At 47.8% G+C, this 24,941-nt stretch overlaps 1 protein-coding gene and 1 long non-coding RNA gene across 2 annotated transcripts; both read right to left on the reverse strand.

Moving 5' to 3' along the window:
- Window positions 1-2,450: 2,450 nt before the first annotated feature.
- Window positions 2,451-3,025, reverse strand: LOC127298312 (uncharacterized). The gene is made up of 3 exons (XR_011746113.1): window positions 2,802-3,025; window positions 2,586-2,681; window positions 2,451-2,507 (listed from the first exon to the last, which is right to left on the reverse strand). It is a non-coding gene; the product is annotated as an uncharacterized lncRNA (long non-coding RNA).
- A 5,151-nt stretch (window positions 3,026-8,176) lies between these two features.
- LOC127302424 (uncharacterized) lies at window positions 8,177-22,040 on the reverse strand. The gene is made up of 9 exons (XM_051332885.2): window positions 21,683-22,040; window positions 21,411-21,491; window positions 20,340-20,513; window positions 17,900-18,160; window positions 17,085-17,195; window positions 16,154-16,254; window positions 9,485-9,725; window positions 9,239-9,406; window positions 8,177-8,466 (listed from the first exon to the last, which is right to left on the reverse strand). The coding sequence occupies exons 1-9, from the start codon at window positions 21,848-21,850 to the stop codon at window positions 8,338-8,340; spliced, it is 1,434 nt and encodes a 477-aa protein (XP_051188845.1). The 5' UTR covers window positions 21,851-22,040; the 3' UTR covers window positions 8,177-8,337.
- Window positions 22,041-24,941: the final 2,901 nt, after the last annotated feature.

Consider the following 24,941-nt stretch of genomic DNA (forward strand, 5'->3'; position numbering starts at 1 on the left):
TTAACCATAGATTGTACTACTTCTTTTCATTATTTAGTTCAGCATCGTCTTAGCATTTTTTTGAATCATCAATCGTGCAGTGGCTGAGTATGTTGAAAAGGTAACATTATTATCCATAGGATTCCTACAGTAAATGTGAAAAGTGCTGGGTATGCTTCATTTCCAAGCATCTTCTGTGAGCTCCAGCCGTGTCAATGGTCAGCTATTTATCTCTGATATGTTCACATGCTGGAAAGCCTCGATGCGTCTAAGGAAGATCTGTGATGCCATTGGAGATCCTTAAGGTTCTGCAATGCTACGAGGAGCTTGAGGCGGCGTTCAAACCCGGAAAAGAGTTTTGTTTTGGCGCGGCTGTCCATCTGGCAGCAACCCAATCCACTATAAGGCAGATGTGTGATGCCATTGGAGATGACCTTTACTGGGACGGCGATCTCCCTGGGCAGCTGCCCCTTGACCTTGAGCATTCGGCTCTGCTAGTCTGCAGCACGCTACCCTGTTGTTATCCTGATGAATGCTAGTACGAGTCCTTTTTTGGTCGATGAACGGGAAAATTTTGTAATGTGGTTAAAAAATTCTTAGTGAAAATCTCACCAACTTGTCACAATTGTATATTTTGGCGTAGCAGTTTTGCATACTTGTGAAGAACAAGAAAATAAATGGGAGCAAGTTATACGACGAATAAATCATGGAAAACGAGAAAGTGGCAATGTTGATACAATATGCAATCTCCATACAACATCAGACATGAAACATAGTATCTCAAATTCTTTGTCTGGAATCCCTAGCTACTCAAAAATACCTAAATGCTCTCGCTCATCTAGTTCCATTGGCTTAGTTCCACTGGCCCCGGAACTGTCGAATCATCATCTTCTGTGCATCCAAGAAGAGCAGGATGCCCTTGGTGTCGGTAGAACCAAGCCCGGACATATAATCCTGCCAAACCGTCATCGATTCATACACATAAATTTAGTTAGCTCAGGTTAAAGGTCATTTACTAGATGCATACACCATAGCTAGCAACTCGACCATTAGTTGGATGCGTGAGTGTTGTTAGATGAGCGTGAGTGTTGTTAGATGAGTTGGGTAGTCATACCTTCGGGGTGTAATCCTGTGCGAAGAGGATGTTGTAGTGCATGCGGAGCTCTCTAGCTGTCCTGGCATCATCCATAGGCTCGCCAGTCGCGAGAATCTCATCAAAGTCAAGTAGTGCCTCCTCGAGGTGTAGCAGTACAAGTGCATGGTTCTCCACCATCCTCTGGATCACCCAAGGGTCAGGCCTGAATGCACCCAACAAACAAATAAGACAAGTTGAGTGCTTCTCTGTTGTCATTGCCACTCTCGTTTTCCATGCCGCAACGTGTAAACATCCACGTGTATAGCTAGAAAAGATAGCTACGTAATACCAAGCAATTTAAAAGTTTTTTTTTGTTTTTTTTTCCGCTAAAGGCTAATTGGACGTTGTATGCTTTTAGAATGGTAAGACCAAGTTTTATTTCAGTTAGGCGTCATATTATTCCAAGCAATTTAAAAAGTTCTACTCATCTTCTAGCAACCACCATTCAACCCTCTAGTTAAATTCCCATTGTTTTAGCTGGCCTGCCTCCTAAAAGTCTCACCACTCGTGGCTCATGTTCTCCAATTCTTGCCATCAAAATTGAAGGAACATTTTGGAAAATCTCATGCATGGGTACTAAAAAAATGATTAGAATTATTTTTAAAAAATTAAACTTTAGTTTTAGAGAATAGGGTTTATAAGTTTTAAAAATACTATGTTTTTATACCCCCTCCAGCCCAAATTAATTGGTGTAGCTACAAATGTACTATTGGGCTGCACCAAATAATTTGGGCCAGAGGGAGTAGTATATTTTGGATTGTCATGTTTTTGTAAAAAAAATCTAGAAATTTCATTCTCTTACAGTTTGTTCATGTATTTTAAAGTACGTACTGTCTTGATAGGTGTGCAAATTCCTCTAAAATCGTCATCAAAACTTCTTTATTCAATATGAGATACGGAGTACTATTTTTGATTCATGAAAGTTATATTGTTTCCAATAGCTAAGTTCTTACAACACAGGAACTTCCATGCTCTTTTCTTTAGACTAGGCAAATGAGATGCCACATAACAGTTCGATGGGAGTGCTCTAGCCTTAGGGAGGAGAGATGATGAAACGAAAAAACACATTTTTGTTCTACTTCAACTTCAGCTTAGTTTAACAACACGATCCCAAGTGACTTAACTTGTCAACTGCTCATTCTTCAACAAATTATAATAAGAGATACAACATTAACATGGCTTACGAATAACTACTGTTTTACCAGCAACTATTGTTCCACTGTAGTAAGCGAACCATTACTAGTCTGCATTTTTTGTTTTAGCTAACTCAGCGTTGCTACCAGCACACAAATAACATGCACTTAAATCACATAAAATAAATCCAAAAATATACAAACCTCTTGAAGCAAGTCATGTCCATGTTCGTGCATATCTCGGCTAATACACCTGCAAGCTATACAATGAAAGAGACTATGAGTGAATATATGTAAGGAAATTATGCATGCCAATTAGCGGAGATTATGAAATATACCTCGCTAAGAATGATCGGAGCGTAATCGTAAGCCGCGTGGTCTCTGACAGTGGCTCTCCATGTTTCTGTGTGAAGAATTGCATAGTAGATTTCAGCCTGCAAAAGATTGTTTGTAAAGTCATGTTTTTCCGCGAGTTAGTTCATAGTGAAAGGTTTGGAGTTCAAATGTGATGTAAAAAGAAAGAAAGAGTAAGGTCAAAAAGGGGGAGGGGGTACCATAAGCTGAGTGATCTCATGATATAGCTCGTTTCCTCTCCTGACGATCCATTCGAAATTCTCCTCTTTTGGTGTAGGTTTGATCACGTGCTCGTAGAGCTTGTCACCAAGGTTCTCTTTCAGGCAAGCATGGCACCTGTGGATAACCCAGTGGTACACCGGCGCCGCGGGATCAACATGCCCGATGGCATCGAGCATGCACCTTGCCTTCTGACCAGACGGTACAATACCCTGTGACAACCACAAACAACCAGGTGATTTCATATACGCTGTAAGCATACACTGTGTGCTAATAGGATTGAGTAACTTACCAGGTGAACTGCTGTTTTTATCCTATTTTTTAGAGACACTAAGTGTAGGATGGATTTCATTTGTCGGCATGCATCTTGGTACCTGCATAGATGTTTTAGCATTTTGAGGGGTATGAAAACACAGATGGGCTATGATGCCAATACGATGGTAATATGTATCATCAAATTCATAAGAACAATACTAACAAGATGGATGCCCTAAGATCAGCTGGAACAACTGCATTAGATCATCGTGTTAAAAGGAACTAAAAGGAGCTCCTTTGTAGATAACATGTGTCACGAATCCATAAGAACGTCATACTATTAACGATGGATGCAACAAGTTAGATGTCACAACTGCTAATATCACCAAATTAAAGGAACCCAATTTATTAGAACAACATTGGATGTAACAAACTTAAATGTCCATGCAGACATTTGTTGTCTCTTCATTACTTGAACTACTGGCAAGAAGGGTTAGCTTCTCACAGTGTGCAATGCAATAAAACTAAGAGGCACTCATGGGAGACATTGACATCAATTTTACATATACCCCGGCGACGCCGTGGAGAGAAGAATGTACCTGCACTCGTCGGAGACATCCTCCTCGCCCTCTCCATCTTCACCCAGATCGAGCGCACGAACAGCGACCCCGCGGAGCCGTGTTGCGCCGGAGCCGCTGAAGGTGAACGTGGAACCGCCGAGGTAGTTCCCCGGCGCGGCCAAGGACAGCCCAAGGCCGAGCCCTCCGTCCGTGCGGCCGTGCCCCACCGCGTCGGCAACGCCGTTGCACTCGATGGCGCGACGATGGCCGGTGCGTAGGTTGGGCGCGACGGCCATGAAGGCGGAGACGCCGTGGTGGTCCGGGGGCGCGGCGAAGGACGGGCCTAGCCCGAGAGCCCCAGCCGTGCGGACGTACAGCGCCGCGTCGGCGACGCCGTGGCACTCCGTGGCGAGACGACGGCCAGCGCCGCGGTTGGCCGCGACGACCCTGACGGCGGAGGCGCCGAGGTAGGTCCCGGGCGCGGCGAAGGAGGGCGGGGCGAGCCCGAGCGCCCCCGACGTGCGGGCATCGGCGAAGCCGTGGCACTCCGTGGCGAGACGACGTCCAGTTCTGCAGTTGGGCGCGACGATGGGCTGTACTTGGCCGAGGCAGGGGCCGCGCGCGGCAACCCCCGCCGTGAGCGTGAGGGTGGTGAATCCGGCCGCTCCCGCGTGGGAGCCACCGCGGCGGTGGTCCGATACGATGGCCAGTGCCACGACGGGGCGCACGCCTGGCGGCAGGTGAGCACCCGCCGGTGCCAGCAACACCCGCGGCGGCGCGCAGCCGACGGAGTCGAAGAGGACAAGGCGGCGGGGAGGGCTAGCCGGGTTCGACATCCTACGCGCTCGGTGCTGCTCGGTGGGGAAGGCGGCGTGTGTTCCCTGTTGCCGGGCGGAGCGCGGAGTGGTCGAGGGAGGGAGCAAAGGGAGGAGCTTTGCGGTGGCGAGACGAGCAAGGGAGCAAAAAGGGAGGAGTTTTGCGGTGGCGAGACGAGCAAGAGGGCGCGGAACCGGAAGGGAAATCAGAGCGCAACGCAGGCAGCACACGCCTGTGGCTCGTGGGTTAGTAAATGACCGAAGTACCCTCACTTTTCCCATACGCCTGTGGTCTCACCAATCTTCTTTCTTGGTTTTGAACGTTAACTTTGCAGAGCTGCTTGGGTTGGGCTGGACTCCTCCGTGCTTCCTACCGCTGCTCTTCCACATTTCGTTTCCAGATGGTGGCTGACGTCGCCGACCTGTTGGCTGGCAAATGCATCTTTGGCGGCAGCTTCTCGCCAAAAGTTTTTTTTTTTTTACAATCTTGGTCACCACAATTGGAATCCAAATTCATGTCAAATGTAATCGTTTATTTGTCTACAATGCACCTAAGGTTTTTCTTTTCCACATAATTCTTTACCTGTTGACTCCGAAAGAACATAAACCTCTTTTCCCACAAGAACCATGAGCTTTATTAGTTAGGCATAAGAGCCTCTCCAGCCACATCCCCAAAAGGATTTAGGACGCGTCGGATAAAAAATCATTTCAAACCGTGTGCTCCAAAGGTCCTTTCCGTTCGGCGTGGCACAATACAGTGTGTCCGGCGTCTCAAGCCCGTCCCCGCTACACAGGGGATGTTCCGGGCACGCCGAACACAACGAAATGCGAGACGGGGAGTGGCGGACCCGACACGTCAGCGACTCAAGAACGTACGGTCAACCGCCACCTACCTAGTGACGGTGCACTTGCCGGGAAGAGAAACCGTCGCAGTGGCAACCGCGTCGATCGACGCACGAACTTCGCGGAAGAGCAACTGTCACTCTCTTTGATAGACCCCTACGTATACGCTTTCCGATCTACAACCGGCCGGCGCCATTCATCTCTCCTCTCCTCTCTCACAATGAGCGACCTCTCTCAGCTGCCATCAGACACCGACGGCGAGGGGAAGCCACCTGGATGGCGCCATTGCTGGGACAAAGTTGCAACGCCTAGCAGCGATGGTTCCCCGCTGCCGGACATCGAGGAGGAATGGGAGGCCGACGAGGAGGAGCACGAAGAGGCTGAGGAGGCGGCGACCGCCCAGGAGAAGGCGCGGCCCGCGAGCACCGTCGATGATGAGGATACAAGTTCCTCCGACGCGTCGAACGACACCAGCTCTTCGGAAGAGGTGACGAGCATGAAGCGCCACCGTGAGGACGACGAGGCGGGATCATCAAAGAAAAAGAAGTAGTTTAAAAAAAATTCAACGTTTTTATATGTAATTTTTTTATGTTTTTTCGAAGTTTTTATATGTAGTTTGTTTATGTTGCACCGCTTTGAATATTACCTACAAATTTCTTATATCTATTGAAATAAAAAAATAAAGTATTTTAAAGTTTTGGGGGTGGCGTTTGGGGGACGCGGCTGGGGAGCGGCGTCCCCCAAACACGACACGAAGAAAACACGTCCACAAACGTTTGATTCAGAGCCGTTTGAGGACGGCTTTGGGGACGCAACTGAAGATGGTCTAAACATCTTATAATTGTTTTGCAGCCAAGCTCGACACATTGATCGGGGTTGCGTTTATATAAACAACCAATTCGCCCAATTGCGCTAAGACATGACTCGATCCGTTGCTCACATGCTCCGCCCTCTTGATCCCAATGAGATCGCAGACTTTTGTCAACTACATGCTCCACCTTCTTCATCCCAATGAGATGACAGACTTTTCCCAACTACTAGGCTTCAACGTATAAGCTCCAGCATTCCCATCTGTCCTGGTTGGTTCTGACTTGAGATCATCCGTACAGCACGCAGGCAATCGGACTATAGTGTTGCCGGCCATTGTGCAGATTGACCAAATGATTTAATCGTTCAAAGCAACATAGTACTTCAGCTTCAATATGGGACAAATTTCCACTCTGAAACATATCATCTCAAACCAGCACTCAAATACCCGCCTTCTTCGTTAGTGTGTCCCAGCCTGAAAAACAGACTCGAGATCTTCCTCATCTCCTCTCCTCGAAATAGGCTTTCGCCCCGCTATATTAATATAGCACAAGACCGATACAGCATAGGATCCATGGCTGGGGCAAACAGCACAAGCACGCCCAAAAGAAAACACAAAAGAAAGACAAGAGAAACTAATGCCGAAAAAGGTCGGATTGACGAAAACGGAGATGCCTCGCAACCGCTGCGCCCGCCGGAGAATATCCACCACAAGCCTAGCACATGGAAGCTCCGCGTACCAAGCAACACCTTCAAGAAGGGATGCGACGATGACGACGCTGCTGCCCGGAGTGATCCTAGGGTTTCCCCCGGTACGCGCAAGGACAGGGAAACATGGCTTCACCCAACGCCCTTCAAGAAGGAAGGGTGGCGCCCGCGGGCGTCACCGCGTCGGTGTCGGCGAAACCGACAGGGATTTCTCCCGACCCTCGTAGTCCCGCCCTTGGACGCTCCATCGTGCTCCACCACACTCGCCGCCCACCACCTCACGCCACCACGGCCTTGCAAGCACCACCGCCGTCTCACCGTGACCAACGAACTGGGGACATCAGGAACAAGACGGGCCATCCGGGAGCGAGAGGCAGCACGACAACAGCCACGTCTGAGGGAACCGCCTCCACCGCCGCCTGCGGACACCGACCTGACGCGTTGACCAGATCACACCAGGCCCAGCTGGCCCGGCCGAGCCCGAGCGGGCTCGTGAAGATCCGGTCTCCGCGCTGCAGCGTACGTGCCGCCGGCAGCGCTATCCCCCACGCTGGCCGCCCCTCCGTCCGTCACGAGGAACACCGCCGGGAAGGGAGCCGGCCCGCCCGGACCCAGATGGGGCCCGAAGGGCCCAGATCTGGGCCAGGCAGGCGCCGTCCCAAGCCCCCGCGCCGTCCCGCGGCCAAGCAGCCGCGCCGCCGCCTCGTCGCCACCCGCCGCCACGCCGCCCGAGGGACGCGCCGCCGCCGGAACCTCGTCGACACAGGTGCACCGCCGCCTGCCCGCCAGCCCCGCCTGGAGAGGAACGCGCCGGGTAGAGAAGGGCCCCCGCCGCCGGCACCGTCCGGGCTTTGCCCGACGGCTTCCGCCGGCGGCGGCGACGGGGGAGGGCGGAGGGAAGGGGGTGGAGGAGGAGCTACGGTGGCGTCCTGGAATCGCCCGCGGGGGGGCGACCCGAGGACGAGGACGAAGCGTTTTTTCCTCACACCTTTTCAGTTCAGGGTATGGCTGGTCTCCTCATCTCCTCTCGCAAGGCCATGGCAATGTTGTCTAAAATATGTCTAAATTAATTGAACCTGCGACAACTAATTTGGATTGGAGGTAGTAGAAAGCTTTGGTTAATCAGTGTTTAGTCAATACCGGGAGCATCGTTTTGGCTCCCCAGGTAGACAATTAAATCGCTGAAAAAACTTTTAAAATCCAAGAAAATGTTCAAACATGCCACTATGATACATGTAGGTCCAAGGATCTTGTCAGAAAGGCCAATCAGGTTAGCAACTTTTAAAAATAAATCAGACCAAGATGACATATGTGCGTGTTGCACGTGTATAGGGTTGTGCCGCACCAGAAGGGCATAGTGCCATACGATAAAAAGAACGGAATACTTTCTTCACATAATAAACCAATTATTGCTAAATTGTCATGTACATCACATGCTACAGGGCCACAAGGACGGTCCCTTGATTTCCTAAAGAAATAATATTCATGTCTAGTTTTTTTTTTTTTGGTTCAGGTAAAGATCAAAATTATTAATTTTGGTCGTACTGAAGGCGTCGAGACCAAGCCAGCAATTTTCTCATTGTATCATCACTATGACATTTGAAATTTTGCTTCTCAATAGCACTGCCTCCTTGATATCTCTTCTGACCCACTAGATCCTGAAAAGAACAGACATGTGTCAATGACAGAACAAAGATTATTTATTCATAAAGTATGTAAATGGTTAAATGCAATAATCTAAATGCTAAGAGAACTGCTGAAACCCTACAAAAAAGTGGCATGGTAGAAAGAAGGATCATTGAAATACTGCTCTAAGAAGATAACAAAAGACGATCAAAATTTCGCACATACAAGCTTAATTTTGTTATCAAGTTTCTAGCATATGCACCTATCAGTATAAAATCACTCTGTTGGTAATTACAAAGTTTTAGGAAGAAAAGATAGAAGAGTGCAAAGTAATATTTCCTGCAGAAGTTAAGAGAACTATTTAAGAAAAGGTATCCAAGCAAACTGGGATTTTTATCAGCCAGAGCAACATTCATATTATGATCAAGGGATAAAATGGGAAACAATTTTTTTTTACCAATAACCATTCCACCAATCTTCTTTTTCCATCCATACGGTTAAGTTATTGCAACAGGTACGCATGATTCTTACATGCTTGTACTATTTGATTAACTTGATCCATTTACAGAAAAAGAAAATAACTTCGAAGCGGCTGTTAATGCAGAAGTGCAAACTAACCTAGCATTTAATAACCAGAAATAGGACAATGCATCCATCCATGATTTTCCATTAATGATATCAGCAACAAAAATAAGCTAAATAGTACAATGTTTGCTCCATTTTAAGTTAACTATCTTGTCTAGCTCTAAATTGCAAGTAACAAAGGTGGTAGATGAATTAAGCATGTAATGGATATGGATATACCTTAGTTGCATGGAATTCCGCAAGTTTCGAAGCACCAAAATTACATCTAGGTGCAAGGAAGGTTCGGGCCTTTTCATGATCAAAAGATGCTTCTTTTGAAAATTCTTTTGCTGCCTTAAGTATTTCTAAAACATTTCTACATAATACCAAAAGTCGGCTGCTGCTATCCTGTTTCATAAAGCTGCTTCAGTTGCACAACATAACAAGATATGATCAAAATAACTTTAGTTATTTTTACTACTATACCTCAACAGGATTGTAGATAGAGTATGGACTCTGTATGGCTGTCCAATTATCTAGATCGAGCATTTGCTTTTCCATAAGAGAGACACTTTCAATCACTTTATCATTTGGTGTCAACAAGTGCAACTCCATCCATGAACTCAGCTCCAATCGAAGATTTGAAACATCACGGGAAATATCCCCGACGATCAAATTTCCAAAATCCACAACGGAATTGTGTACGTTATATGGATCCTTGCATAAGCTGGAACAATTCCACATCAAAATAGATTGAGTTAAGTTAAATATAATAGCTAAAACATATCAGTTACATAACCATTAAAAACATTGAAATACACCATAGGAAACATGGAAAATTGCTTAGTCAGTTCAACTGAACAGGGTGATTTAGGCTGTCAGTAAAAAATAAAAACACAAAGCTGTCACAACCCGAAGCAATCTTTCTTGGATCTTTGTGTTTCTCAGCTTCGAACTAATTTTTTGAAATTACTATTGCAAATAATGATATCTACGTACAAACAAAGGTGAAGGCTTACATATGGGATTAGAAGTATCAATATATTATGGAAATCAATACCATTGAATCTGACAAAAACCTAAAAAATAGAGAACCACTATATCAGTAATTCAATGCATCAATCACTACAAAACTCCAACAGGCAATACAAAAGGCACACATTACATGGCTTAGGACTGTATGAGAGAACGGAGATGTTATGACCGGTATTGGTTATGTTAGGAGGGGGCCCAACCATGGGCCCAACTAGGGGCTTAGCCCATTATCAGTTTAGGATTTAGCTCTTTATATATCAGATGTAACGATGCAAAACAATCAAGCAATAATCAGATTCATTATTGCCGACTCCCTGAGGAGTCGGTCTCCCAAACCTAGCCGCCGCCTTCCTCTTCTCCGCGCGCACGACGGCGCCCAGCCGCCGGCGTCCGCCGCCTCGTCCGCACACCTCTCCCTCCTTCCCCTACAAACTACGCCCTAGGCCCGGTAGAGCTGTTGGTTCTACCAATTTGGTATCAGCTAGCTCGGCTGCGATCATGTCTTCTCCGCCGCCCACCACCACGTCGTCCGCGCCTCCGCCCGTTCCTTCGGCCGCCGCCACCACGGCGGCTTCTCCAGCAGCCGCCACGACGGCGGGCTCCGCCGCGCCGGCGCCCGTCATCTACACGCCCGAGCAAATGAGCGGGGTCGTCAACGACCTCGTCACCGCGGTTCAAGGCATCCGCCTCTACTTGATCGGTTCCCAGGGGGCCCCGACGCCGCCGCAGCCGGCCATCTTCTCCGTGCCGGCACCAGCACCTGGGGTTTCACCCTTCACGGGCGTTCCACTACAGCCTCCGCCGGCGCCGGCCCAGCCCTGGCCGCAGTGGCCACCGTCCGCCCCCGCCAGCCCAAGCACCGCAGCAACGGGGGGCGTCCCCATCCACCAGATCCGCTTTCCCCCGTCGCCGTCTCCGCTGCCGGCATGGCTCACCGCGTCGTCGACTCAGCCGGTCTACACCACCGCTGCCGAGCCGCCGATGCCCTCCCTCCCGGGCACCGCCCCTGGGGGGTATGCACACCCCTATGAGGCGCGCCCGACGCGCACGGCCCCGGCGGGGTGACCCAGCCACCACCCCGCTACACCAAGGTCGACTTCGCCACCTACGATGGGTCGGAGGACCCCTGAACTGGCTTAGCCAGTGCGAGCAGTTCTTCCGCGGGCAGCGCACCCTGGCATCGGATCGCACCTGGCTTGCCTCCTATCACCTCCGGGGCGCCGCCCAGACGTGGTACTACTCCCTCGAGCAAGACGAGGGCGGCATGCCTCCCTGGGACCGTTTTCGGGAGCTCTGCCTCCTTCGCTTCGGTCCGCCGTTTCGTGGGAGCCGCCTCGCGGAGCTGGGGCGCCTCCCCTTCACGTCCACGGTGCAGGACTTCGCCGATCGCTTTCAGGCACTCGCCTGCCACGCTCCGGGTGTCACGGGGCAACACCACGCGGACCTCTTCGTCGGCGGACTCCCGGATCACATACGGGTGGACGTGGAACTCCAGGCCCCCCGCGACCTGCAGACGGCGATGCACTACGCTCGGGCGTACGAGCGTCGAGCCCAGGCGCTGCCGCCGCCTCCCCCGAGTCGCGGGGCCCGGCCACCCGCCCGCCCCCCGCCGGCCGCAGCGCCGGCCACGCGGCCAGCACCGGCCGCCCCCGCAGCGATGCAGCGTACCTTTCGGCGCCTCACCCCGGCGGAGCAGTTGGAGCGTCGTCGCCTCGGCTTGTGCTTTAACTGCGACGAGCCCTACGCGCCGGGTCACGTCTGCCCGCGCCTCTTCTACTTGGAGACGGTAGACGACGGCGACGCGGACACAGGCGTCGACACAGCGACGGACACCGCCCTCGATGCCGCACCAGCCACGGCGTGCGTGGTCTCGCTCCATGCGTTGGCAGGCATCCGCAACGAGCAGACGATGCTCCTGCCAGTGACGATACACGGCGAGCAACTGGTGGCCCTCCTCGACACCGGCTCCACACATAACTTCCTGCCGGAGGCCACCATGCGTCGTTTGGGCCTCCAGCCGACGGGCGGCGATCACCTCCGCGTCACCGTGGCCAACGGCGACCGCCTTCGCTATCATGGCGTGGCGCAGCAGGTGCCGCTCTCCATCGGCAACGAGCACTTCACCATCGCGTGCGCCGGCATCGACTTGGGCTGTTTCAACTTCATCCTCGGCGTGGACTTCTTGCGGCCCCTCGGTCCCATACTGTGGGACTTCGCCGCCTTGACGATGACTTTCTGGCGCCAGGGCCGCCACGTCTGTTGGACGGGCATTGGGGGCGCCGCCCCGGCCCCGCAGCTCCAGCTCACCACGGTCGACATCGACTCCGAGCACCCTCTGTTGGCCCACCTTCTGCAGCAGCACGGCGACCTTTTCGACGAGCCGCAAGGCCTTCCGCCTACCCGGGTGTACGATCACCGTATCCACCTCGCCCCGGACACGGCACCGGTGGCCGTGCGGCCTTACCGCTACCCCAGCTGCAGAAGGACGAGCTCGAGCGACAGTGCGCCCTCATGCTCGCCGCGGGCGTCATCCGGATCTCTACGTCGCCATTCTCGGCGCCGGTGCTTCTCGTTCGCAAAACGGATGGTACATGGCGCTTCTGCATCGACTACCGCGCCCTCAACGCGCTCACACTGAAGGACAAGTTCCCCATCCCGGTGGTCGACGAGCTCTTCGATGAGCTCCATGGGGCTCGCTTCTTCACCAAGCTCGACTTACGGTCGGGCTACCACCAGGTGCGCATGCACCCGGACGACATCGCCAAGATGGCGTTCCGGACCCATCATGGCCACTTCGAGTTCGTGGTGATGCCCTTCGGCCTCACCAACGCGCCAGCAACATTCCAGGCCCTGATGAACGATGTTCTCCGCCCCTATTTACGTCGGTTTGTGCTCATTTTCTTTGACGATATTTTGATCTACAGCACCTCGTGGGCGGAGCATCTACAACACGTCGCCATCGTCTTCAACGAGCTTCGCGCGCATCATCTTCACCTTAAGCGCTCGAAGTGCTCGTTCGGGACGACATCGGTCGCCTATCTCGGCCACGTAATCTCCGCCGAGGGGGTAGCCATGGACGCTGACAAGGTGGCGGCCGTCGCGGCGTGGCCGCCTCCTCTTTCGCCACGCGCTCTCCGCGGCTTCCTGGGTCTCGCCGGATATTACCGGAAATTCATCCGGGACTTCGGCATAATCGCGACACCTCTCACGAGGCTTCTGCGCCGCGATGCCTTCGCCTGGGATGACGAGGCCACCGCCGCGTTCGAGGCCCTGAATAGGGCCCTCACGACGGGCCCCGTTCTCCAGATGCCGGACTTCGCGCGGTTGTTCATCGTCGACTGCGACGCCTCCAGCGTGGGGTTCGGTGCCGTGCTTCACCAGGGCGATGGGCCGCTTGCCTACTTCAGCAGGCCCTTCGCCGCGCGCCATCTCAAGCTGGCGGCGTACGAGCAGGAGCTCATTGGCTTGGTGCAGGCTGTGCGCCATTGGTGTCCCTGCCTTTGGGGGCGCTCGTTCCAGATTCGCACGGACCATTACAGCCTCAAGTACTTGTTGGATCAGAGGCTCTCGACCGTTCCGCAGCATAAGTGGATCAGCAAGCTGTTCGGCTTTGATTTCACCGTCGAGTACCGGCCGGGGCGCCTCAATACCGTCGCCGATGCTCTCTCTCGCCGCGATGCTGTCGACGTGGACGGCGCACCTGAGGGGATGGCATTGTGCATCCGTTCGGGCCCCTCCTTCGCCCTCTTCGACACCATCCGCCAGGCTACTGCGGCAGCGCCTGACGCCCAGCTTCTACGGCAGCAGCTGGAGGCGGGCGAGTTGGAGGCACCATGGCGTTTGGCGGAAGGGCTACTCTTGCACGGGCGCCGGATCTTTGTGCCCGACCACGATGATCTGCGACACCAGGTGCTCCTGCTGGCCCACTCGTCTGGCCATGAGGGTGTCCAGAAGACCCTTCACCGTCTCCGCGCCGACTTCTACATCCCTGGGGATCGGGCCTTGGTTCAGGACTAGGTGCGCTCTTGCGAGATATGCCAGCGCAACAAGACGGAGACGCTGCGACCGGCAGGGATGCTGCAGCCGTTGGAGGTGCCCTCCCAGGTCTGGGCCGACATCTCCATGGACTTCATTGAGGGCCTCCCCAAGGTGGGCGGCAAGTCCGTCATCCTCACGATGGTCGACCGCTTCTCCAAGTATGCACACTTCATCGCGCTTGGACACCCGTACACCGCCGCGTCCGTTGCTCGTGCCTTCTTCGACGGCATCGTTCGCCTCCATGGTTTCCCCACGTCGATCGTCAGTGATCGGGATCCGGTGTTCACGGGGCACGTCTGGCGTGACCTTTTCCGGATGGCGGGCGTGAAGCTCCGTTTCAGCACGGCATTCCATCCTCAGACGGACGGCCAGTCCGAGGTGGTTAACAAAGTGATCGCCATGTACTTACGCTGTGTTACAGGTGATCGTCCTCGCGCATGGGTGGATTGGCTCGCTTGGGCGGAATATTGCTACAACACCTCCTACCATTCCGCCCTGCGTGCCACGCCATTTGAGGTGGTCTACGGTCGGCTTCCACCGCCTATCTTGCCGGTCGATCCAGCGACTGCCCGGACGGAGGCTGCGGGGGAGCTTCTCCGCAACCGCGACGAGATTCTTGCTGAGGTGCGGCAATGTCTCGTTCAGGCTCAGCAGCTCGCCAAGAACTACTACGACGGTCGTCATCGCGAGGTGGCCTATGCGGTGGGCGACTGGGTGTGGCTGCGCCTTCTTCATCGCTCCACCCAGTCCCTCGACCCGCGTGCGAGGCGCAAGCTTGGACCTCGCTACGCTGGCCCCTTCGTCATCTTGGAGCGCGTGGGCACACTTGCATATCGCCTTCAGCTGCCAGAGGGTTCCCGCATCCATGATGTCTTTCATGTGGGTCTGCTGAAGCCTTACCGTGGGGAGCCGCCGGCAGCGCCGCCAGCGTTACCGCCCATCGCCGATGGTCGTCTTCTTCCGAGTCCGGCGAAGGTGTTACGTGCTCAGCTCCGTCGTGGCATTTGGTACTTGCTGGTGCAGTGGGAAGGCCTTCCGGAGGAGGAGGCTACTTGGGAGAAGCGCGAGGAGTTCAGCCAGCACTACCCCGACTACCAGCTCGAGGACGAGCTGTTTGCACAGGCGGGGAGAGATGTTATGACCGGTATTGGTTATGTTAGGAGGGGGCCCAACCATGGGCCCAACTAGGGGCTTAGCCCATTATCAGTTTAGGGTTTAGCTCTTTATATATCAGATGTAACGATGCAAAACAATCAAGCAATAATCAGATTCATTATTGCCGACTCCCTGAGGAGTCGGTCTCCCAAACCTAGCCGCCGCCTTCCTCTTCTCCGCGCCCAGCCGCCGGCGTCCGCCGCCTCGTCCGCACACCTCTCCCTCCTTCCCCTACAAACTACGCCCTAGGCCCGGTAGAGCTGTTGGTTCTACCAGGAGAGCTTGCGCTTTATCCAATAGCTTCAAAGAAAATAGTAGAAAAGTCCTCCTAGAGTTCAGCTCGAAGAGATCTAGAAAAGGGCACACCTGTTTAACAGTTACAAACTTTACCCTACCTCTCCCAGCTTCTCAAGTCAAACTTATGAAGCATTCTCTAAGGAAGCTAAGCCCAGCCAAGCAGTGCCGTGATTCTTCGCCCCTGGGGACTATTTGTTCTGTACATAGCACCTTTACTTCCTATCTAATCGAATGGCAGAGTGTCTGCCTTTTCCTCAAAAATATCTATCACAGTAGTAATGATCAGCTGCACCTATCGTAAGTCATTATGAATTGACAAAATCACTTTAAGTAGAGTATAGAACACATTAAACCACAGACTAGCTGACGTACATTTCTGGCATACAATATTTGACTAATATTATGTCCTTATAATGAAAATATAGCAGACAATATATAAGTTGGAACATATACAAAACTAAAAGAAATCGAAATCAAACCGAGTCATCTTAATTCATTTAAAAGGCCAACAAGGACATAGTAAATTAACGCAAAATATACAAGAGCAATTGGAACTACGGCCAACATTCCGTAGGAGAGAAATAGGAGGGATCAATAAAGAAATTGAAAAGTCAAGCAAAATAGTTAAACCTGTTCATAGAACCGTATGTGCTGTTTGAAGGAAAAGTTGTTTCTAGTGTAGAGTCCATCTTGTTTTTGCAACTAACAAGCTGAGAGACACCCATGTCAAGCTGTTTACACAAATTAAATAAATAGTGTTATCAGAGTAGCAAATATTCATGCCATGGGAGATATGCATGTTAGGTATGACATGGGAGATATGCATGTCAGGCAATTTATGTGTGCAGTACATAACTTATAGATATGACGAACTTGTGAGTTGAACATGACGGAGAATGGGTCATGTGACGTGGCAAGGTTCCTTTGTCAGAGATGCATCGTACTTCAAAGAATACAGTAGCATAGAATACATATCCAAAAAATAGTACTGAGAGCGGGACTACAGGAGGCACATACATTAATATGCCAACATTTAGTACAATTGCTACTTAAGCACTGATATAAGCAGTTCTACTTCAAATCTGTTGATAATATACATCACCCATATATGGACTTACATGAATGAATAAAAACCATGTGGGTCAACACGATTAAATTCCTAATCAAGAGTGCTGTAGATTTGTCAACTGCTTTTGGCTTTCCAGCACGGGAGGGAAAATGCATTACAAAAAACACCCAGAAAAAGAACATATGTAGTATTGCAATATACTATGTGCAACTGTTTTTACTTTGTGGAAAAAGGGTGATTTTCGCGAGTTAAATTTAAAAATATTAATAGCATTACAGTTTGCTACTTTTATATTTTAGCTCATCAACTATCTTTTTCGTGTTTTGTGAAAATTAAAATTAAAACACCTTTTAAGCACGAACTTTGGCAGATTCTTAGTGTATTCCAACATGTACACGTGAAGGGTGTTGCTCAGGAGCAAAAAGACCTTGTTTTATGTTACAGTACGAGTATATAACTTTCAAATGGATCTGACAATCCATAAGATATTACCTGCTCAAGTTGTGATAAGACCACATCACCAAGTAGAATCCAGTTTGCACGCCTCCATATGGAAGGGAGGACCAATCCCCCATTTCTGATTGCTAGCAAAATAAGCTCAATCTGGAACATAGATAATGTACCCAAGTTGGATGGGGCCATTCATGTCAGTAGAGCTGAACATATAACTTCTAGTGTGGTAAGTAACAAATAAGCAACAAGTCGACTGCATCTCAAATAACATCTATCAGTTGAGGTTCAATTTCTCAACAAACTGATAAAGCAATACAATTCCGCTTTGCTTCCTGTACCAAGGCTAATTATTTGCGCTACACTCAGTAGGCCGCCCAACTATTCCAGCTTGCCACCATCCCACATAAAATGGCTAACCCCATTTACCAAGGGACAAGGCTGGCCAGCTAGTTTAACAAAAATGGAACAAACAATTCAGTACATTGTGAAAAGTGCAAACTGATGTGAATATCCCCACAACCTATAGCATTCTAGTATACCCGTAAAAATTTAGAAATAGTCCAAATATGCACGTGAGTTTGATCAACTGCTATGAAGTAGCCAGAAAAACATTCTCACACCAAAATATAAATGCCATACTATGTGAATGTTGTAACCACTCCAGTTATTGCCTTATTGGCAGTCTGTAAAATTGTTTGACTACACCTTCCCAGATAAGCATCACTAACCAAATGGAATTAATGAACTCATGCTGTAATGTCAAATAAAAAGAAAGTCACAGATTTTACTGCAACCAATTTTCTGTAGAAAAACAACACGTTTATAGCAAAAATAAGCTACGAGCATGAGTAAACCTGGAGTTCTTTAATTTGAGAAATAACTTCATCAATGGAATCATGGCACCATAACTGGAGGACTCTTAGCAGTTGAACATAATGACTAATCGCTATATCCAGCCTCTTGGCCGGTCTTCCAACTATATCAATTAGTTTATCGATAATATTAGTCCTTAGATCTTTATTGTTGCTCCACTGAAATCTTCCATCTTCAATGTCTTTTTTAATCCTTTCAAGACCATCCAATATTTCATCTCGGTCATAAGAAGATATAAAACCCTGAAAAATTACAGAGTGTGAACAAAAGATATTAAACTACTACCAAAAGTTAGTGGAGCAACAGAGAACTCATTATAAGACAGATTAGATGATTGCTTCTGGCCTGCATATATTATTTAAATTTAGGGGTCAACCAATTTGCATACTTTCAAAATAATTTGGAACCTTATCAAATCATCTTTGAGATCCTCATGAAGCACTCCTAAATACGCCAATAGAAGACTCACTGTAGATTTCCTAGCATAGGATAACTTCAACTTGGTTCAGAAAAAGAAAACCTGAGCATAAATACTGATTGGGATCTAATTCACATTTGCTTTCTGTGCAGCTTTTCAAAAAGGAAGACGTGAGCATGGGAATGTGGGTGGTGCGTTTCAACAAATCCAGACCTTTTGTGTATGTGCATAGTGTCAAGTTCTGTCAATCCGGATGCATTGACGATTACTACACTGCGCATTACTAATCACCGAGGCAGATGCTATGTTTGCGGGACAAACTACAGGCTGGGAGACTGCGGTGTTGCAATGAGATAGCAATAAGGAAATGGTGGTACTTGACCCTCTTTTGATGTTTACTGATCATCTGTATTCATTGAAAAGTAAGCTGATGATCCTGAGCTCGAGATTGAAGGAATACATATTTTATGGCAAATTAAGCAGTCGCGAAGACTAACATTGGTTATAATGCATTGCATTTCATTAGAGATGACTGGGCCAAGTTTCAGGTAGAAAAAACTGAGGGAATGAACAGCTGGCTTGTAGGGCCTTTAGAAGGAAGCTCTGCGGACACTAATAGAACTGCTTGAGGAATTTAGTTGTACATTTAAAGGGTAGAAAAAATCAGACAAGTTACTACTACTTTTGGTATGACTGATTGTCATTCCGCCGTGATCTCACCAGCAACGAGCCGCTAATCGATCAGTAACAAACATTACTAGCGTACCTGTCATTATATTTCTGCATTCAGTCTGGTATATGTGTAACATTTTGTGACTTGGTCTAGCTTTATTTGTTCAAAGGAGTGCATTTTGCAGGTTTAACTAATATTATGTGCCCACTGTTAGTAGATCCTTAACCCATAAACAAAGAAAGGGTTGTCTACAGAGATGGTGTGTAATTTCTACTTTTTCTTCAGATATGAAGATAGACTCCAAATAACTCATTTAGCTGAGATGGTGTTTGGAGAGAGTTCAAGTGATGCTCCCAGGGCATGCTATGAAGTGTTTCTAATGAAAAGTATCAGATTTGTTTTGCATCACCATTACATGGAGGCATAGATATTTGTCTTACAAAGTCAAGCTTAGGTCACAAGTACAAACAGTGACAAAAATGGTTTAATTTTCTCTCTGCGGAAGATCTGTCGTGCATTTCTTATTTTTCGATGTGCATCTAGTCACTCACTCTGCTAAAAAGTTGATTAATTAGAAGCATATGTGGGAAGAACTGTTGTAGAATGATTAACTCAAAATTACATGTGTTGCGGGTCTATTAAGCAAAGAGGCAAGCGGAGATTCATGCAGTGTCTGTGGCGTTAAGGCATGGAACAGGTCTTTCTGACGTGGACACACCAATGTCCCTAATAGCACCATGTACGACAACCGCCAAAAAAGATATGTCGACACACAGTTGCATCCCCGTTAAGAACACATCGTCCCATTAGGGAAAAAATCAACAGTAAAATTTTCTGTGACCTAAAGGATCATATTTACTATTAAGACTTAATTACTGAACAATGCAAGAATAAACAACGTATTTGACTGCCTGCATCCTAGGATGTTCATTAATTTCCACCATCGTGCTGATGATGTGTGTGTGTGTGCGTGTGTCTCTGTTTAGACTTGCTTTAGGCTTGTAAATTTTCTCCCATTTTTCAAAATATTAAAACGCAAGCTTTGTGTTTTCTCGAAGAAGAAAAAAAGGGCATTCACATGCTTTTGGTATTGTGACGGTGTTATGTAGACACCTGAATCATTAAATATATCTACTTATACAGTAACTTCAAATTCTTCTTTCTTAGTCACTTCTGCATACTACTAAAAAATTGCAGGAAGATCAAATTTGAGCTTAACATGTATGAAAAGGAACAAGTAATATCCAATAAAATGATTAAGTGTTATCAGATAACATGAAATGCACTTCTAAATATTTCAGTATGAGAGAGAGAGGGAGAGAGAGATAACCTCCTTTGTAAGCATATTGGCATTCTCTTTGGTGGCAATTAAGACGTATTTGTAGTTCTCATTCTCCGAACAAATATACTCTAACAGCCCATCTGCTAAATCTCTAGCACGCTTCTGAAGAGCCTTCGGGCGCTGCTTACCCTGATCTGCAACCACCAGCTTCTTTCTCTCCGACTTGAAATTTATGAAATAGTTATGATTAGCCTTATTACTCTGACAAAAGAACTTCAATGTTTCCAGCAGTCAATAACAAGACAAGTAGAGGACTTATTTGTCTTTAACAGAAGAGACTAACAAAGTATACGCACTTCCACGATATATGTTTGATGTCACTGAACTTTAAACAGCGACACTAAAAATGCACAATTTCGCCAAAATACGCACAACGGTAAACAGTCGCATATTGATCAACAGATATGGGAGGCTATACATAATATTGTGCTTTTAACTTGCAACATATTGATTTATTTGCCGAAGACATACACAGAAGAAACAGGCAGTGATCAAAATATAGAAAACATAAAACTAGGTTAATATTGTTACTGCAAGTATAATATGCAGCAGTTCAAAGGGGACTGACTAAGGCAACAGCTTAATGCCTACACACACTTTCTCACCTACACATTCAGGTAGTGCCGACGAATGTGGAATCTTCAAGACACGGTAGATTGTTATGACGCTAAGGCCCCCCATTCTCTAGAAACGTATGCATAAGACCATTTACTTTTGTACACAGCGAACTGTAGTTCTGGGAATAACTAAGCTTGATAGTTATCCTCGCCAGTAGTGAAAAATTACATAGCATGCATAACTTGGTATGCATATAAACGGATCATGATTGACCATAAATACTGCTTCAGAAGCCCCTAGCCTTGCTGTATATAAGTGCAAGATCGACGCACAAGACTCCTGGTTTACTTACTTAATACTAACTTGATGTTCGGCACACATTTCAGAGTAATAGTCATTGTATGTTTTTTTTCTTTTTTGTAGCAGATCTGAAGCATATTTTTTTTAAGTTCAATGTGAAACAAGAGGATAGAAGACAATATAATAAGATACAGGAAGTACCACTGGATAACGTAAACGCTCCCTGTTGAGAATGTCGGTGTACATGGCTGGACCAAGCTGGCAGATAAAATCTGTGTCCATCTGTAATGGTTGAACATGGCATCAATAAATTCACTCAGGTGGATTAAAAAACAATGTCATGATTATATTTACCAATCAGTTTTTTCGTTGATTAAAGACAATGTCATCGATAAATCGCATCTGGGGGGGAGTAACTAAAACTGAAACTAGTCTTGATATCAGTAACATCTGTCACGCTACTCGCTCTTTACCTTGGCCTTGAGCTTCCCTTGCCTTTGGTCGGTGCCCATCGACGGAAGTGGAATCCGCGGCGCAGGATGGTCGCAGAAGCGTCTACTTTGAGGGCTCTGCCCGGAGAGGCCGGCCGTCGTGAATAAGGGCCCCCGCAGAGACCCGCTCACCGCAAATGCGGCCGCCATCTGTGCCCTGGGAGGGAACTTGGGGACGGCGCGGGGCAGGCTGGGGAGGGGGGCCGAGAGAGACCTTTTTTCTGTTTGCTTCTTTCCGAGGCGGTGTGGAGCCGAGGCGATCTGCTGGTAATTTATGTCGGCGGTGGCGGTTCTGTGCTTGCGATGGACTCTGCTCCTCGCGAGCCCTCCTGTCCTGCCCCTTTGGCCCGCTATCGTGTCGCCATGCCTTTGGCCTCTCCGTGTTGCTTGCCTATGACGTATGGTCCCTACGTCCTGGCCATGGTGTGCGTGACGATTTTCACAAAAAATATCCTTTTTTTTTTGGAAATATTGCACAAAATAACCTCCAACGAAACTTAGTCCACTAACATTTATGCGTGGACAGGACGAAGAGCAATAACACGATATGCACGTCGTGGTGGAAAAATATGGGTACGTATATTTCCCGACAAACCAGTTACACTAAGATCCACAAAAACACGTATGGGCTCAGGAAAGAGGTCCCCCGAATATTGGGTAGCCATTGTTAAACCAGGTCGTATACTTTATGAAATGGGGGGAGTATCCGAAACTATAGCTAGAGCAGCTATGGAGATAGCTGCCAGTAAAATGTCAATACGAAGTCAATTTATTCGATTAGAGATATAGAACCCCCTAAAACTAAACGGGTATTGAACATAAAAAAAAGCCCCGTTTGGTGTCTATACAAGCGGCGCCGCATTTCATGCGATCGACGATCAGCCACATCACCTATATGACGTGTATGTGTTTGCGTGGCCTGCAACTGTCAATGTAGAAAGCATGTGTGGCGTCAAAGGCATCACATTACCCTTTATACATAGTGTTTGTCTTTATACATAGTGTTTGTTTTAAGTTGATAGAACACTATGATAGCTCAGTTAGATGAAGCGTTTACTATTAAATCCCAAGTCTTGAGTTCAAACATTATTCAGCTTCATGTCAAACATTCTACTGTCTTTCCTATATGAGTGTACACAAGAAACTTTTTTGCAGGAAAATAATTGTGAATTAAAGTGGATTACATTATTTTATTAATATTTTTGGCGCCTTCGAAGGGAAAAATATGACAAATTAAAAAAAAAACAATATGAGATTAGATTCCATGTTTTGAAACATACTACAATATGTAGCACAATTATTAAAAATAAAAATAAAATAATGTTTGAACTCAAGACCTAGGAATCAACAACAAAGGCTTCATCCACCTCAGCTACCATAATGTTTTGTCAACTCTAGACAAACACGATATGTGGCGCCACACAATGAAGTGTGGTGTCGCTTGCGCCACACAAAAGGGTTAGTGGACTAAAATAGTTTCGTTAGGAGGTTATTTCAGGTTATTTCGTGCAATACTTTCATCAAAGGGTTGATTTTGTGAAATTGCCGGTGTGCGTGGGTTCTTCACGGTTGTGTTTTCTTTCTCGAGTATAAATGTAGTACTGGAACTTGGAGGCCTAAATTCATATACGGTCACCGACTTTTCGAGTATGCAAGGTATAGTAACTAAATACGATGGAGTGTTCATCTAGGTGACTCACTCGCCGTATAGTTCTGTATCCGTTGACGTGGCACAGGTTGACCGGTCAAAACAGTTTGCAAAAGTTGATGCCCCAACCCTATCACTGTTAGGTTAGTAGTTAATAGAGGGGAATTCTTAAAAAATAGAGGAGATTACCGTCCCCTCCACCAACCACTGTACGAACTAGAGGAGTCCCGTGTGGCTACCTATTAAACAGACAAGATGTCGCCTAGAGGGGAGGGGTAGATAGGCGTTTTAAAAACTATTACGAATTTGGCTTGTAAGAATGCGGAATTAAACTAATGTTTATTTTACAAGCACAAAACCTAAATATGCTAGGCTCAACTAAGTGCAACAAAAACAACTTAAAGCAATATAGCCACAAGATATATATATATATATATATAGCACAAGTGATAGCAATATATATGTACTTCAAGCACGATGGCTATGACAAGAAAAGTAAACTCGGGTATAGAGATAACGGAGGCACTCAGAGACGAAGATGTATTCATGTGTTCCTGCACACAAGGTGAGGTACATCACATTGGAGAGATGCGGGTCGGCTACCACGAAGGTCTCCCGAACACCACGAAGGCTCACCTTCTTCTCCAAGCCAATACCACGAAGAACAAAGGTATTTCCCTTATGGTTAGCTTTCCCTCCACTCTGGAGATGGAAAGCTCCACAACCATTTCACAAGCTCCACGAAGGAGAATCCCGAGCATCTTCACAATCTTCCACGAAGAGGTCACCGAAGCATCAACCGCCAACACAACTAGGAGGTAATCCCTCCAAGAGTAACAAGCTCACGGTCTATCACTCGAATGAATCGTAATTGAGAGCTCAACACTTATTCAAGGATGCAAAAGCAAGAGCACCAAGGGTGCTCAAATCCTTCACACTCAAATCCCACCAAAGCAACAAATGCTGTGGAGAAACTTGAGTGGAAGAACAAAGGAAGAAATCAACAAATGACTCCAATATCTATATCCCAAGAGTTCCCTCGCAAAAAGGAGGAATGGATTGGTGGAGTTGTAGATTGATGTCTACGCACACTTCTATTCTTATAGACAGTGTTGGGCTTTCAAGTGCAGAGGTTTGTAGAACAGCAGCAAGTTTCCCTTAAGTGAATCACCCAAGGTTCATCAAACTCAGGGAGGTAGAGGTCAAAGTTATCGCTCTCAAGCAACCCTGTAATTACGATACAAGAAGTCTCTTGTGTCCCTAACACACCCAATACACTTGTCAGGTGTATAGGTGCACTAGTTCGGCGAGGAGATAATGAAATACAAGTAATATGGATGATTATAAGTGGTAATTACAATCTGAAATAAAGAGGACAGCAAGCAAACATGTAGCAGAACTGGTTGTAAACGGTGTTTCTATGCTTAGAAACAAGGCCTAAGGCTCTTACTTTCACTAGTGGACACTCTCAACAATGATACCATAATTGAATACATAGATATTATCACTTCACTATGCTACTCTGAACCATTCTCTGATTTGATAACAAACACAAATTCACTACGTAGGGTTGCATAAGCATTCCTTAAAGTT

This window comes from Lolium perenne, chromosome 5, assembly GCF_019359855.2.
Source record: "Lolium perenne isolate Kyuss_39 chromosome 5, Kyuss_2.0, whole genome shotgun sequence".
NCBI classification, from domain to species: Eukaryota; Viridiplantae; Streptophyta; class Magnoliopsida; order Poales; family Poaceae; genus Lolium; species Lolium perenne.

Coding starts and splice junctions, on each gene's coding strand:
- LOC127302424 (XM_051332885.2), bottom strand. CDS start 21,850: ATGGCGGCCGCATTTGCGGTGAGCGGGTCTCTGCGGGGGCCCTTATTC. Junction 20,514..21,410: donor AGCGTTTACGTTATCCAGTG/GTACTTCCTGTA, acceptor ATAAATTTCAAG/TCGGAGAGAAAGAAGCTGGT. Junction 9,726..16,153: donor ACATACGGTTCTATGAACAG/GTTTAACTATTT, acceptor GAATTGTTCCAG/CTTATGCAAGGATCCATATA.